The sequence below is a fragment of the Pseudopodoces humilis genome, chromosome 1, assembly GCF_049639895.1.
Source record: "Pseudopodoces humilis isolate 2021_Gansu_Grassland_sample_001 chromosome 1, ASM4963989v1, whole genome shotgun sequence".
Lineage (NCBI taxonomy): Eukaryota > Metazoa > Chordata > Aves > Passeriformes > Paridae > Pseudopodoces > Pseudopodoces humilis.
In genome coordinates, this window is record NC_142200.1 from 103,001,556 (window position 1) to 103,018,309 (window position 16,754).

General features: G+C 36.7%; 1 protein-coding gene across 6 annotated transcripts in view; it reads right to left on the reverse strand.

Annotated features, from left to right (window-relative positions):
* UBP1 (upstream binding protein 1) overlaps positions 1-16,754 on the reverse strand; it is a 50,790-nt gene that overhangs the window by 3,903 nt on the left and 30,133 nt on the right. For 2 of the 6 annotated variants that reach the window (XM_088065060.1, XM_005519075.3), the window contains 11 exons: positions 16,022-16,098; positions 13,631-13,736; positions 12,927-13,033; positions 11,560-11,712; positions 11,294-11,404; positions 10,647-10,754; positions 3,984-4,087; positions 3,263-3,317; positions 2,983-3,076; positions 1,603-1,693; positions 849-955 (listed from right to left, as the gene is read on the reverse strand). In XM_088065060.1, coding sequence (XP_087921186.1) covers positions 849-955; positions 1,603-1,693; positions 2,983-3,076; positions 3,263-3,317; positions 3,984-4,087; positions 10,647-10,754; positions 11,294-11,404; positions 11,560-11,712; positions 12,927-13,033; positions 13,631-13,736; positions 16,022-16,098 — 1,113 coding nt within the window. Of the gene's footprint in view, positions 1-558; positions 620-848; positions 956-1,602; positions 1,694-2,982; positions 3,077-3,262; positions 3,318-3,983; positions 4,088-10,646; positions 10,755-11,293; positions 11,405-11,559; positions 11,713-12,926; positions 13,034-13,630; positions 13,737-16,021; positions 16,099-16,754 lie in introns of those variants that run through there. The other 4 variants (XM_088065070.1, XM_005519076.3, XM_088065083.1 and 1 more) reach the window with 3 other exon arrangements.

Sequence of the window (16,754 nt, forward strand, 5' to 3'; positions counted from 1 at the left end):
TGAATGCAGCACAGCAAACAGAACAGTAAGACAAAGCAGCTGTTCAGTTTGAAGCTGTATTTACAGTTCTGTATCTTTATTTAACAGTGCAAGAAACTCTTGGCAGCTCCAAGGTTGCACGTTCTTCTGGCTGAAGATATCCTGAGTGGAAACATGTATTTAACAGCAGCCGTATTTTATTTACAGATCCTCCTCCACCTCAATTCTTGCATGGAAAATCCACAAGCACTATTGAAGTATCCTGTGCAGATTTCAGCTGGGGAGAGAGGTCTCTCAAAGCCAAGAGCAAGAAAAGAATAATTTCAAATAGTTCCATTCTCTTAATTGTAAGAGTGACATGAATTTACGAATAAACAGTTACGCTTCCATCTGTGTTGAATCAACAACTGTCAGGGAAATAATACTAAAATCAAGAGCCCATTCACTACTTGGTTGTTCTTCCTTTCCAGGCTCTACAGTTTCAGATCAGTTGCACAGAAAATGACAGCAGAATCTAACAGAAAATGGGAAAGAACTGTTTTATTTGCATGTGGCTTTTACATGCACCTACATTTATATGGTTGATATCTTGTCTGTAACAACATGCACAGCTGATTCCAGAGCTCCTTCATTCATGACCCTGTAATTACAGTTAGTTTTATCAACGGACTGAAAATGCTCAATGGTTTACCCTTGAGAGGTTTCAGGTTCTGTTTGCTCTGTGCTGTTAAAGCAGCAATACTGTTGGGATACAACTTCCCACGGTTGCTCTGTACACCAGGATCAGCAATTCAGCCTCTTCACTGTTTTTTTCCCTTTCCCACCTATCCTGTTTTACTGCTGTAAGCCCCAGCCGTGTCCTGCCGTACCGTATATTGCACCGTTGCTGTCTCCGCTGCCCGCGTCCTGGCATTCCAGTTGTATGTTCCGTAAGGGCTCCTGGCACACGTAGATTGTTAAACGGGGCCTCACGGACCTGCAAGCCAAGGAAATCACACATCACACAAAAGGCTACGTGCCCTGCAAATACAGAGGCTGATATGCCACAACTGTAGGTTTGTTATCAGTGCACTTGATATGTTTTTTATCGCTGAGCCCAAAAAATTACATTAATCTCTAAATAAGTGGTCTCTCACATGCAGCTGAATTTAAATAATATTTCAGTCCATTCAGAGCTCCTACAGACACCACTTGTTGGACTCCTGTAACAAGACTACTGAATAACAACAGCAACTCCTCCAGGAGGGCCAACGGTACCAAACACACATTTCAGACAGAATCAGACGGGATGCTCCCTGTGTTAGCAGACAATACCTGTAACCTCCAAAGGCTTCAATTTGTTCTTAGCTCCCCAAATGACCAGTTTTGTGGCTTGGCAATAAATCCATCCATATCCAAGAAGCTGGCAGGGCCCAACTGCATTGGTGCAGCCTTACAGCCCAGCTGCACCTCACCTGGGCCTGTCCTGGAGGTGTGCACAGGAGGAGAGTTTTAAATATACTGCTGCCAAGTCCTGAGGCAGATGACACAGGCACCAAGGCCCATCCTGACACTAACTGCCCAAATGTCCCAGTTCTAGAATCCCCCACCTAAACCCACTCGGCCTCACAGTCAGCACATCACCTGGATTTCAGTGCATTATACAGCCGAATTCCATCGGCTGGACCACAGATTTGTACCAGATCTTCTCTTGTCAGCTTTAATAAATCAGCACCTGGACAAACACATCAGGATTTAATGAAGATTACTGTAGCACATCAGTTTTTTCTAAAATAAATTGTAGGTTCATTTAAACTAAGAGTAACAAACTTCACCATGTCCAAAATGGAATTTTGGACACAGGAATAAGTAAAATTCAGACCAGGCTCTAGTGAGTGCTACATAAATCAACCTGTTTTCCAAAAGTGGTGAGTTACAGTTTATGGGGTTTACATCTTTGAAACAGTACGAGTCTGCAAGGCACACAACTTCTGTGGAGAGAGATGACCGTTCTAGAGACAAACACTGATTTTTGCTGGCACCCATGGTAGTGTATTCTGAACACATGCAAAATACAGAGTGAAAATATTCCATGGTTTGTCACACAGTGAATTACCCCAGACATTCAACTACTCATCCATCTCTTCCTCTGTGCACTTAAGTTGTAACAATGCACTTGTGTATAGAAGGTGCTGCTGAAGCAAAAAATGGGAGGATAGATTCTTCTGAGAAGCAGCATGAGTGTCAGCAAAGAAAGTAACACTCCAAAATATCAGTCACTGTAACAGATGAGTGGGAAAACAGGAAAAAAAATAGTCTTTATGCATGAAAATACTACACAGACTATTCAGGAATGCACAAATAAAAGCCAGCAAAGAGGATTGATCCTAGCCCTTAAATACTATAGCAAAAAAAAAAACCCAGACCTGAGATAATATAATAAAAGTCACATATACCACACCTCTTGCTTAAAAAAAAATGCCAGCCAGCTAGTACTTGACTTTTATAAAGATAATAATGAAAAAGAAAAAGTTTTCCAAGAGTCTTTGTCAGAAATTTGGGACTAAAGTTTATTGAGAAAGCTCAGCAACCCTCATACAAGAAGCACAGGTCAAAAACTAACCAGCAGCAGAAGAATAAACCTTCCCAGAAAAAAAGCCTGGTACAAAGGGAATCCTGACAAAAGCAGGAGCTAAGCCGAGAGGCAGAGAGCTGGCATCATTCACAACACTGTCCCCAGCAAGTGTCACCAAAGAAAAAGGAATTTACTTCTGGTGAATACTGTGTCATGCCACCCTTTGCACAATTCTGTGGAAGACTGAAGAAGTAAACAGCAAAACACAGCCCCACACAGTCCATCTATTGCCATGTCTTGTGGCCATATAGTGGGAACTGCACTGCTCTTTAACCAGAAAATTAGTAAATATGCATAAATATGTATACTATAATGCTCTTAGAGAACTCTTTTCCCACACAGAACCTGTTCAGTAACACAAAGAAAGAAAAAAAGTAAACTATAGATACCTGAGAAATTTGAAAAAAGCCTTGTATAGGCAGAGAACCTATTCTTGAGCAACCATTGCTGAGTTTCCTGGATTGTGGCTGAAGGATGAAGCTGCTGTAAGAAATGAGATTGGATATGATAATTTGGACACTAAAAAACCCAAACAAAACCCAAGCAATTAAAAAAAATCTCCCTCAGTTCAATACTTTCTTAGGATCTATTAACATCAAGTGTAAATCAAATATTCTGACACAGCTATACAAATACACTTACGATCAATATCAGAAAGCAAATACTCACATCTCCTGACCCTTGAGAGGTTCCATCTCCTTGATGATTTGGGGAGGAAGAATTGCTACAGGTTAAAAAACAAAACCAAGTATTACTAGAATTCTATAAACCAACATATTTAAGCATTGTTGAAAATTAACTTGAAATTTTCAAAACAATAGGCATCACAGTTGAAGCAATTAGAAGATTGCAACTTGTTAAACTTAAGAGAGAGAGCATTCCACAGTCTATGGATCAGACTACACCACTGTCAATTATTTTTGGATGAAGTGCAGGTTTAGTTACAGTAGATTAATTAATGCCTCAATACAAAATCTTTTCACTAGTGCAATTTTTGTTTAAAGCTTTTGAAAATATTTGTTGGGGCTTTTTCTTGCAAATTATACTAACTGTATGATGGAAATGAAGACTGTTGTTACTGAAAAAAGCTAAAAATAATTTCCACAGACAAAATCACAATAGTGAAAAGGTAAAGAATTTGCTATATAACAAAGGACAAGAAGTTGTTTTAAAGAATGCATAGTAAGAAAGAAAGGTGGTGAGGCAGAAGTAATTACATTGTAACTGAACCATGTGATACAAATGCCATACTCTAAAATGGATATATAGGTCAAAACAATCTCCCAGTTCCCCAGTAGGAACAGAACACAGTTGAATTTACTCAGAAAACATTTTGAATAAACCTGATTAAAAATGTTGCCTTTAATGGAGATACAGAATAGAAACCTACCTGTCTGGGACACTGTAGGTGTTATGCTGAGCAGAAGTGAAAGCTGGAGCAGGAGTAGGACTGTTGTTTACAAATGTTGTAGGAGTATCAGGCCATGGTGAGCACTGAGGATAAAGAATTAAAACTTAAGTTTCTCTTGACAATATCTTTTTTACTCTGATGCACACTTCTGTCATTTAAAGCCAGGGGTTTATCCACAGAGTATTCTGATTTGCACTCCCAAATGAAGACTCCCTCTATCCCACATATTACATGCAGATATTCCAGGTAAAAATCAGCTCTGTTTTATCTTGTTCTTTTATGAAGCCTTCTATTTATACTGTCTTCTCTTTTAAAAAAATGAAGGTATTATTGGTGAAAGTGACAAAAGACCTGTACAGATTATTCAGTTTAAATGAAAAACTACCAACCCCCAGACACCTGATGGGAAAAAGAGTCTTTTATCCTGCACAGGATGAAAGGGCTATTTAAACTGCAGGGATAATGACACGACAAAAAGTGTTCTGTAGTAGTAAGTAAAGCTGTGAAGCTAGATTGCACCTTATGGATAAATTTTATGTCTCTGCCCTGAGAGCAATCAAATACAAACAGAATTTTCAGAGGAAATTTTGTGAATTCAAACTTTCTAATAACTTACTGCAGGACTAAAATTATGCTTACTTACATGGACTGATTTTTCTGAACTGCTTGGCAAACTAGAGTTTTTTAAACAAGCTTAAATCATCACAAGTATATGATAAGCCAGCTGTCCAGTACTGTCAGTCTTTTTTTGGGTATTATTAAAAATTGTCATGATAAAGCTTTTAGAAACAAGGCTACCTTTCAGTGCTTCCAACAGCTAAACTAAAAACCCAGTATTTTAAAGAAAAACAAAAACCAAACAAGTTTTGATATGTTTAAAGACATAATTTAAACAAGCAAGCAGCTCAAGATCAGGTAAGCTAAGACCATGCCTGTTAAGACAACAAAGATTTTTGATATACTTATCATGTACCAGCTAAATACCTTGTAAAAAATTTCCAGATTTATATCACAGCCTTGTAGAACAGGCTGGGGGGCAACAACTATGACTCAATACCATTGGAAACTTGTTTCAACAATTTTGTGTTGAATAATCCTTCCTCTTTCTGAGGGAAAGAGTAAATAAGGGCAACACAAGCCGCCACCTTCTCTAAGAAAGTTAGCAACATTTCTGTGCTGGATCCCAGTCTTCACTTGTCAGCAGAAGACAGCAAGTTCCTCAGCATGGCACATAGAATTAAAATTAATTTATCTTGCATGCAAATAGCTTAAAAATGAGGAACTTTCTTTATCTCTCTGAGATTTGACTCAAACCAGCATTTTTGTTTGCCACAGCATGCACAGTATATGATTACATAATCAAAGCCACCCTTTTGGGCTACAAACAAGTGTCCCCACACATTCCTCCTCCAAATCTATATATTCCCACCTGTTGTCTCTCTTCTCAAACTCATTTAATGTTAACCTCGAAGACATTACATCAGATAGTTACAACTAGCCTTCATTCACTAAATATGTGATCCAAAGCTTTCATTTTAGAAGGAAAGCTCGACATAGAAACATTAACTTGGTTCTTCTGAAATACCTGAAAGTGCACATAAAACTCTTTAATTTTGTGAGGTTCTCTTCCTAAATTTTAATGCAAGATGTTTATGTGGACACACAGATGCAAGTTTCACATCCTTGGCTATCATTCCCATACAAGAGTCTAGCCACCATATATTTAAATTTGGGGGCAGAGAAGAATGCACTGGTGCCAGAGAACACCTTTTGAACCATTCCCATCCCAAGGTAGGTACTGCAGTTGGTGTTTCTGTCCTTCAAACCCAGCTGAAGTTCTTCACAACGAAGCTCTGGGTTTAAATCCAGGAAAAAGCACATTTGAAGTATTCAGAAAAATAAAATCTCAACCCAAAGCAAATAGCCTTTCTTCTACCATAAACATGTTTTCCTGCCTCATCTCCTATTCCAGCTAAAACACCACTAACTATCTACTGAGACTCAATAGCCTGGTTAAAAAGAAAAAAATAAATAGGAAGTGTAAGTAATACCACTGCAACACATCTATTATCTGTTTTCCTTGTTTCTGCCTTACAGGTTGGGGAGGGAAAAATGGTATTTGAGCATGGAGGTACTTAATTCTGAAAGGTTCAAGGAACAAAAAAGTCTTCTAGCAATTAGCCCAAGCTGATTATGCTTTTGGAATCACTCTCATGCACAAATGTCCTGCACTTCACAAACTGGATCAAGCAAATGCCTGGCCACCAAATCCATTAACACTACAAAGACTAAACAAGGATGTGTTTTCTAACATCCTGCATGATGATTCTGGATTGAGGGGGGTGAGGGGTACAAGGGGAAAGGATCATAGAAAGTGGCACTGTTGCCCTGAAAACACACCTGCCATTATCATTTGCAGGGACAGAACACTGGACTTCATCCTTGTGGACTGATCAATCAGGATATTTCATACATTCCTAAGCCAAAACTGAGGACAAACCAAAGAACATTCAGGAAGCTAATTATACTAATACGTAAGTCCCTGACCGGTAGACACAAACCTAGGAGAAAATGTCACTCTGTCACAAGGAAGCATTCAATTCTGTAAAAAGCCATCACAGAACAGAAAGAAGATTGGCATGATATCTTTACCAGTAATAAATAATTAATATATACTGATGCATTTACCAAGATCCTGTTTTTGAGACGTCAAGATTAAATGCCCTCTATTACTAGCACACTGATACAATATTACTGATACTACTATACTCCAGAAACTATGTCTTATTTCCAAATGTGGATTAATTCAGAAGGAGAAAACTGTTTTGGTTTCAGATGTTTACCAGCCTTCTGTAAAAGGCCTTGAATTAAGTTTTACTGGGTTAAAAAGAAATGTAAAAGATCTAAGTATGATTTATCAGATTTAGGATATATAGCATTTAAACTCAAAACACTCCTAACTGCAGAGGAATTGCAAAATATCAAGTAATTCTAAGTCATGGTTTAATGTAATGTCCCTTTCTACCTCCAATATACTGGAATCTGCCCAAATTCATGCATTAAGAGAATAAAGCTGAACCTTGGCAAAGAACTCCATACCATATTCAAAGACCAAATAAACATGAAAGCAAAATACAAAACCAAATTACAGTAAGTCTAATTTGTTCTCCAGTTTAGACTTGATATATCCTTGGGCACACAGCACCTTCTTAGAGGATAAACTATCAATTTTCTTATACATGGCATGGAGCTTTTTCCATCTTTCATGTCTACAACTTAATGTTCCAATTTATTTCAAGGCCTACACCTGGAAATCTTTTAACTTGAATGTGCTCTATAATCAGCTCTATCTGCAAAAAATGACCATTTGACCAACTTTAATCTGTTTGTAGTTTATATATTCTAGCTTGTGACATATGAAACACACTATTATAAAAATCAACCAAAATACCGCAGACAGAAAAAAGTGCAAAGGCCCAACTACTACAGCCCAAATTTTCCTGCTTTTACAAATTCAAAGCAGGGGAAAGAAACCGGTGGTGTTTTTTTCTCTTTTCCATTAGATAAGAATTAACCTTTATATACAGAGAGAAAAACAAAGTGCCTCCTTCATAAGGTGGCCCCTGATTGAAGGTCACATGTATGTAAACATCCACTCTGAGGTCCAGAAGGCAAGGTTAAATTTGTAGCCTTTTATATCTACAGAAAAAGTTGATGCTCCATAGCGTGAAGAGCCTAACAAGCTGTTTAACTGTGTCCTGTCAGTTTGGACAATACTGAGATAAACACTGCAGAAACTGCAGTGAATGCACTGAATTTTGATACATCAGGTGAATTCAGAAAAGTAATGGAAAAGCTTATCTAGATGGCATTCTTATGAAAATAAGTGATATGGGAAAGATGGGTGATGGTAGGAAAAGAAAAACCCCTGGTTCTTTGAAAGGACAGAAGAGCAGAGCAGAGCTATTCAGAAAGGAAGCTTCGCCAAATTCCTTTTATTATGTTAGAAAGACATATGAATTAAATTGGAAAGAAAACATACTAGATTCCATGTTTTCTGAAGGAAGCATAGTAAAAAACCATTCTGTCCAAATCCAGTTGTGACTGAGCTGAAAATAATCACATAGGAGAAAAAAAATAAAAAAAAATAATATCTAACAAATAGAACAGCAGAATCTCGGAGGGGTAAAATAAAAAAAACCCAACATACAAAATGAGATCCAAGAAGCAAGTAATGAAAGGTTAGGTTAGGTGTAGCAGGAAGTAAGAATTCACAGCTTTAAAAACAAAGAGAATTATAGACTGGATCAACATTAATTTCTGGAATTCAAGAAAAGGTAACAGATTATTATTTCTGGGCAACTAGTAAGTGGCACTGACTAACGAACAGTCAGCAGTCTTGACTGCATCTAGTAAAAATACATTCCAAACAATTCTGGTTTGGATTTTTTAAAAGAGCTACAGTTCCTCTGGACATGTGAAGTAAAAAGATCCATCCTATAGAAACACACAACATGTGAAAGACTGTCCATCTCAAAGGTAGGGAAACAGGTCTTCACTTTTTGTGTCTTAGCACCTTTGTGAAAACAGTACCACACATATGGAACACTTGATCTGCATGTGTGAGGGAAGTCTGGAAACAGCCAAAGCTTCTGATGGCCACATTTGGGAAGACAGATTTGCAAGGACAGAATTGCTTTAAGTAGAAATATTTATCATCCCTGTCTATATTTACAGGGCCAACAAAAATAACCCTGTCTGGTGACAAGTGAAAAAGGTCCATGAATTTGCCTTCAAAATGTGTATCAGACACTGTTTTTCTGCATCAAGCAAACCAAGTTTTACATTCAACTTCTATAGCTAAAACCGATACTGAGTGCATAGCTATAACCAAGGCTTTGCTACGAACACAGAAAAAAATAGTGTTTCTTGGTATTTTTATGGGCTTTGTGATTTCTAATTATTTTGCTAATGATGAAAATCATTGTAATGATGGAAATACCATATGTTGAAATCTGCAAACAATACCAAGTTAGCAAGGCTGAAAAGATTTTATCCGGTGTGGATAAAATTCAAAATGGCCTCAACGAACCATTTTGAACAGTGAAATTATCTCAAGACAGCATTGTATTACAGGCAAATGAGAAACAGGAATAGTGAGCTGCACGATTAAGAGAACTGGAAAGCTGTACATAGCTGCTATTCAAAATAGGCTGTGGGTCATTATCCTTTGTGTGCTTTGGGAAAGACATCAGAAGTCCAGAACTGTCCTATCTAAGGTATTCTTCACTACAATTAAGGTAATTCATAGAAGCTTAGTATTCCAAGGGATTGTTAAGGAAAGGTTATACAACTTCAAGGTATGATTTAGCTACAGTTCGTCTTACTGTGGACAATGGATTTATCTTGTCTGCTTAAAAATACCTTTCTCTATTATTCTTCCTATAAGCAACAATTATTCAATGAGATACTTCTAACAGCAGGAGAAGAGAAAAACACAGAAATCCCTCCAAGGACAAGCTTCAAAAGATGCTTTATAAGCAAAAGTGATAAAAGTCTGTTTTCTCCTGCCTTTCCCCCAGGGCCAGCTGGAACAACTAAAATAATGCACTGCCAAAGAATCATAAAGGTGCACCTCAAAAGAAAGAACAAAAACCAAAAAACCAACAGCCAAAAACAGAAGATAAATTCAGACAGCTCAGTCCATACAGTAGTTTTGAGTGCACAAAACAAAGAAGCCATATGACTAATACTGCTTGTTCCTTCCCACCATGGGTTATAAACAACAAGAGGTATACACTGAAGTATTTTATAACCTAAATATAAAACCTGATACATCACTTTCACAGATCATAAATATGAACCAAATTATGCCTGAGGGACTGGAGTCAGTCATTGCTTAAGCACTGCTAGGAAAGCAGTTCAGCACAGTATGCCCTGTTCAAAGAAGAGTCAAATAATGGCCTTCCACAGTCACATTATTAATTGACATTTAAACTTGCCAAATAAAAGATGCGGAATTGTTCCTCTTTAAGGAACAGCATTTAAGAAATCCAAAATGTGAACCCTTGGCAAGATGACTGCACAGGACATAGGGAGGGCAGGCACAGGATATATGTCAGGTTCCCTCTGAGGTGCACAGATAGGGTTAACATAATACAGATCATGAAGATGAGCTGACTTCTGAACTGCATTAAACCTGCTTGGAGCACAATAGATAGATGGCTAAAGGAAAAATCACTAACAACCACCTGCAACATGACATAGCTTTGAAAAAAATACTGATGTACATGAAAACTTCTACTGAATATAAGTACAAATAGGAACAAACCACTAAATTTCACTATTCTTACTTCCACTGATGACACATGTATAGCAAAGCAAAATGCTACTTCATTTAAAGTCATATAAACTGAAAGTTCTTGACTCAAATTACACAGTCCCTCTGCAACAGTTCAAGTGTTAGATTTAGGAAGGATTCCTTTGCTGAAAACAAACATGGAGCAATTGGGATACGTGGAAGTGAATAAAATTAAGACACAGCAATAAAAGTATTTTTACTTTATATAGTGGAAGTTTCTCCTATATCTAACACTGCACAAGGTATCTTGCATAATCAAAAGGTAAGCAGAAGTCCCTTACACTGCCTCGCTTTGCCAGAGAATCACCGTAGTCTGCTGGCAAAGTCCGCTTGCTGGACTTTTTCTGCTCATGTTCAACTGCATCTTCAATTATAGGCTCAAGCCTCATCTGGACAAACACCAAAGATGTGGATCAATTTTTTTTCATTAAACAGTGAGGAAAGATCTAAAAGCCTTTTAAAAACTTCTGAAATATTTAGAAAACTGCACAGAACTCACTGATGTTTAAATAAAAAACCTAATGAGGCTCTAGCCTTAAATTCAGTAATATCTGATAGACTTTGAAGCTCAAATTTGGTAAATACACTTTAGGAGTCCCCCCTCATTTTTTCACTTTTTTTTTTGCTTTTCAGATGTAAGATTTTGAAATCTTTATCAAAAGTCTTGCTAAAGGGTTCACTACAGTCAGTCAAACAGTGTTCAATCTAAAGTGTGTTTTAATACAGCATTTACTGAGTATCTAAATCCAAGTTTATTAAACAAAATCTTAAAACTGAATGTTGCTGCTTGCTGGACAAGTTTTTCAAATAAAAAGTTTATCTCTATGCAGAACTAATTCTTCTCCAACCCTTCCAGGATTGCAGCTAAGTAATGTGCTGCATCTATGTATATTCTCCTCAGTCAGCAGATGCAATTTTATTTTGTTACCTCTGTAAGAACTGTGGTGTCATATGAAGGCTGATACTTCTCTTTTTCATGTGCAGTTCGCTTTTCCATCTTTTCTCTGTCTGTTTTCTGTTTTCTGTCTGCTCCTTTGGGCTAAAAATGAACAGTTATGTGAACATGAACACAAGTGGAAAATGGTTCTACAACTGAAATCTGATCTCAGACATTAACCGTTACAAGCAGCAATATAACGATTTCCCATATCTTTATAAAAAATAGAGACTGCAGTATCTGTTTTCTAATGTTACCTTAAAAACTTTGATTTGACAACTGGCTGAATGCAGATGATCTGTATATTCTCCATTTTCAGTCTGTTTAAAGGTGTCAACCTGAATCCTAAAAGGAACTCCTTTTTCTCCTCCATGTTTACGAGGGGTAAATTCAGTGCTGATACAATGTACCTGAAAATAAACAATGACCAAACAAAAAGGACCCTCAGAAGCATTTCAGGCTTGAACTTAATTATGTTACCTAGATCACATGAACAGTTTATTGTAAAAAAATATGGCAAAGCTATAAAAGATCACTGACTGGAAGAATTTTTCATCTCATGCACCCTCATCTCAGAGTATTTTCAACTCCTATATGCTCAACTCCTTTAGAAATCCACAGATCTTTTAATCAGTGTGAAATCAATTCAGCTGCTACATCAGAATTAACATTGTGTTTATAAGCTATGAAGACCCCTTAAGGGTATCTAAGAAGAAAATCAGTGCAATAGGAGAAATTATGAACAATTTCACTGGACAGTGTTCCCAGTTTTCTTTTGCTTCCTTATGGAATTTTAAGCAAGCCTTTAGAACAACTGAACTCTACTGGCATAATATCAGTTCCATTTTCAGTCTGTTATTATTTCTTCTAAGGAAATGCATAAACAAAACTGTTCCATAATTTATCTCACAGTTCTTCAAGAAGACTACATTTTAGCAATTATGTAACTCTTACTAAAAAAAGTATCTTTTATTGTACTAGATCAAAGCTAATTTACTGATAATACAGCATTTAACCTATTTTGACAGCCAGAGTAAGAAACGTTGCAACCTGAAACTTTACAGCTATACTTGTTTATAAAGAAATCAGATCTGAAACAAAAGTAAGCAATGTGAATATGAACATTCCATCTAAATAATTTCCAAAGAAAGCATGCTGAGTTGTCCTGAATATCAAATACACAAATAACAGAATTCCTACAAGAAAGCCTACCGGCACTGTAAGAAACATCTTTTGAGTGTCTGATTTAAAACCCTTTTCTTGTAGGAAAATACTTTTAATTTTGAATCCTTAAGCCGAGCTTCTGCTGAAAGCAGTAGTAAGAGTTATTGAGAGGAATGTAATTTAATTCTTAAATTTCATACAACTAAATATTTTAACTCTGACAGTTTTCTTCAAAGAGCTTTTTGAAAAATTTCGTTTAAATTTTTCTATAAACCCAAATTAAATAGAAAAACCTTACTAGGAGCTCTATTAGACCTACAAACTGGTGTTTTTTCACCAAGATGGTATTTAATGGCCATCCCACAAATAGTAAACCAAGAAGCTTTGTAGTTCAAGTATACTGCTGTTTGTGTCCTGAAAGGCACCAAACACAGACATCCAGTCAAATAAAGTTTCAAACCTGAATAAAAGCAGATGTACATTTTGTTGGATCCCATAAAAATTCAACTGCGTTGAGCTGGCTTGGATTTGTCTTGATATCAATGACTCCGACAGACATTGGAATATCTATTGAAATAAGTAGCATATATTTCAGAACAATCATACAGCAAGTAAACACTATAAATAAATTGTAATATAAGGTTACCATCAACGTACACAAGGTAAGGTGGAAAATGCTGGCTTTGGCGACTTGACCAGCTTCTTAGGACTGATACAAAGAATCTTAGTAGATTCAACATACAAAGTGCTCAAGGTTTTGGGTGTTTCATCCTCCTCCCCTGCTGCCACCCCTGAGGTCATGCACCAAAAATGACCAAGTTATGCAAAGTACAGAAACCATGTTGGCAGCATTTTCACAATCTAGTAGAGAAAGTTACTTCTGTCTGTGTTCTCCTAATCAATGCAACACTTCGCAATCAAAATTAGAAAGACTATTAAATTAAGTTAAATGCAGAGTTGCTATCTTAGTTTTATAGCACTTAAAAGTTTGCAAAGAATGTGGAAGTGGTAAGAACATTTATATTCAAAACACACAGCAAGACAAAGCAGCATCCAGAAATCTGGTCTGTCCTTTTTCATGAACCTCAGCATAAATGTGAACATGATCAATTTAAATTTGGAAACTGCATTCCATACAGTGGCAACAACCAGAAACAATTATACCTAAGTCGAGCAGTCTGTCCCCAGGTCGGTTCCACTTCCAGCCCTCTAGCTGCTGGTGCTCTGTGTACTGCAACCTTCTGTCATGGAACACGACTCTTATAATGCTCTAACAAAGAAGAAAACAAGCCTGTGATGAGCCACAGATTCACTACACGTTTAGAAACAGCCTAAAGATAAAGTAATAAAACACCCCAAAATAGTCACAGTGCCAATAAATACATATTTACAGCAAAAATTTGGCAAGCATCAGTATCCCAAAATATTCCAGAACACAGAAATAGAACTGAGCAGCAGGAGATATCTGAAAATGTGGTAAAAATGCAAAGGAGAATTACATCTGATTGGATACTCTAAAGGTCACTGTCAATTACATAGAGTGAACTGAGCAACAGTGGCAGCACAGTATCAACACTATGTAGGCAACACCAAATTATTTCAGAAAGCAAACGCCAAAGATTTCATTTCTTATGAAAAGTGGTGACTGTTACTTGACCATTCCTTCACTGGGAATTCTGTGAACTTTTGTAGGACATTTTAAGAAATAAAATAGGAAATTCCTTTCCTAGTATTTATAAGATATTTACAAAAAAATCTATGATTTTACTTAACAGAATTAAAAAGTTCCAAACTTTCTCAACTACTCTACATGAAATATTCATCCAGAAAAACTACAACATGATTAACTTCATTCAGCTAGAAGCCATTACCTATCAACACTTATTTTTGTGGGCAGTTTTGGCACTGCTAAATGAATGCATATAAAAAGCAATTTGTTACAACAAAAACACTGTTTTCCAGAGGCTGGAAAAAAAACTGTACACATTGATTGTTACCCAACAAATACAATGTAGACAGATTTGCATACTTTTTTTACCTTATTCTATAGTCCTCCTTGAATTAACAACAACTAAAAGTGTCCACAAAACCCAAGAACTTTTAAATGGAGTGCCTCTTCAAGATGGATTTCACTTCCTTGGGTTTATTTCAAAGATAATAGAAAGCAAATGTGTGTGCATGAGTGCACATACATGAACAAACACAAACACACAAATGCACCATTCCTTCTGCACTGTAAAATGGCATGTTTGGGACTTGGCAATATCTGCAGCCACCTTCACCTCCATTAAATGATTTCTTTGGTAAAATACTGGGATTCCAATATTTAATTGTCCCAAACGGAAAATTCATTGATGCAGCATTACATGGTAATTCCTTACTATGGTAAAATTGACTTTTTTAAACTTTTACCCTGCTTTTCTGTGTTGTACCTTCCAAATGACTCATCACCCACATACAAACCTAGAAAATTATGGAAGAGAGACACCTCAAGCCTACAAGAAAATAGCACCTAAGGGAGCAAAAAGTCCACATGCTTATTACAGCAGATCACCATGCCAGATTGTAAAAAGTTTAATTACAGAACTCTCAAATCCCACATTTATGCTCGTGCTTAACTCCTTCTGAAATGATCTCTGAACAAGCATTCCACAGACAAATAAGAACAAAGCCTAGGACTATACAAGCAAGCCAAAGTTCACAAATTACACACCCCGAAGCTGGCAGGTAAAGATTCAGCCTCCCACAGGCACACTGCTCTGGTGCATTTATCAGCACCACTTTCAAAGTGACTTTAATTGAAGTTTTTCCCTCCTTTCCTAATACCTGAATAAGATTTTTTTTGAGAATTCAATAGAATCAATAATCATCAGGTGCTTAGAAGAAAGATCCAAACCCCTCGATCAGTTCTTCTAATCATCTGTACTCCAAATTGGGTAATTTTCCAGTTTGCCTCATTTTCATGCTTCATATAATACCTCAGATCCACAGTACTTTGTACTAACATTGAAGTACAAGGAGTCAAATCTGGAACTGAAGAAAGGGGCTCAGCTGTGGAATAAACTGCTCAACAAGCAACAAAATTAGAGATCCATTTTCCTATGGATGTATCTCTAATATCCCACTGCTGCACAACCCACAGGCTGGCTTCATGTGTTTTCTATAACACTTCTTGAGAAACACACTTACAATACCTCCACTTCTATCTAAATGATTCTCTACCTTCCTCTCACCTCTCCTAATCACTTGAAATGGACAGTGTGATGGATCAGAAGATACTGGATACAAAATCTACAGACATTGGATACAAATATCTACAGACACTGGATACAAAATCTACAGACAAGTATCTTAAGCTTTGCATAAATACTTAGGTCTTCTGGGCACACAAGTGTGTATTGGGTATTTATATCCATACATTTTTATTTGTAAACCATCACTGGTCTACATATTCTGACCAATACCTAGTGACAGCAGAAGGAAAAAAAAAAAAAAATCAATAAAATATACAGTTTCTTGCTCGTTAGTAACACTATCTAGTGAACTTAAACTCACCTTCACCAGTTTTCCATTGATCTCTGGTATGTCTCCAGCTTTCCGATTATCTAGCATCCGGATCTCATAGGACTGACCTTTAAAGAGAAAAAAACCGCATGGGTAAAAGAGTAAGAGCACAAGGCTATTTTGTGTTTAATGCATTTAGATTAGCATTTGGTTCACAGTACACTAGAATACCAGTACCTGAAACTTGAGAGACCCAGATAGCAACATGCACTTCACAGCATGCAAATTAACAAAACAAAGTGACACTTTTTGGTCCCCTTAAACTAGAGATATTTTCGAAGTTTAATTATTTCCTTTTGTGTCAAGTGTAAGCACTTGCCTCTCTATTTTTTTTGCTGAAAAAAAAAAAAAATAATTTCAAGGCTGAATTCCTTTCTTTTTTTAAAACTGCTGAATGGCAACATACTAAGAACCACTGTCTTCCCAAACAAACTCTTGCAGAGTTTTCATACTTTTTCCAAAACATAAATACTGTTCTCCCATGTTTAATTTTGTCCTTATACCTGCTGCCTTTGTATGATTTTTATGCTTTCTATGATTTCAGAAACAGACCTTTAAAAGAGACAGTTACTGCTTACATTAACAGTATGAGCAAACCTCTTTTCCAGTGAATATGATAAGCTTTTGTGCTGCAAAAAGCAAAGCTTACAGCAATTTATTTAATTAGAAGGATTTTTTTTCCTTCCAGAGTGAGCAGCACATATTCATTTGCAAAATCACATTT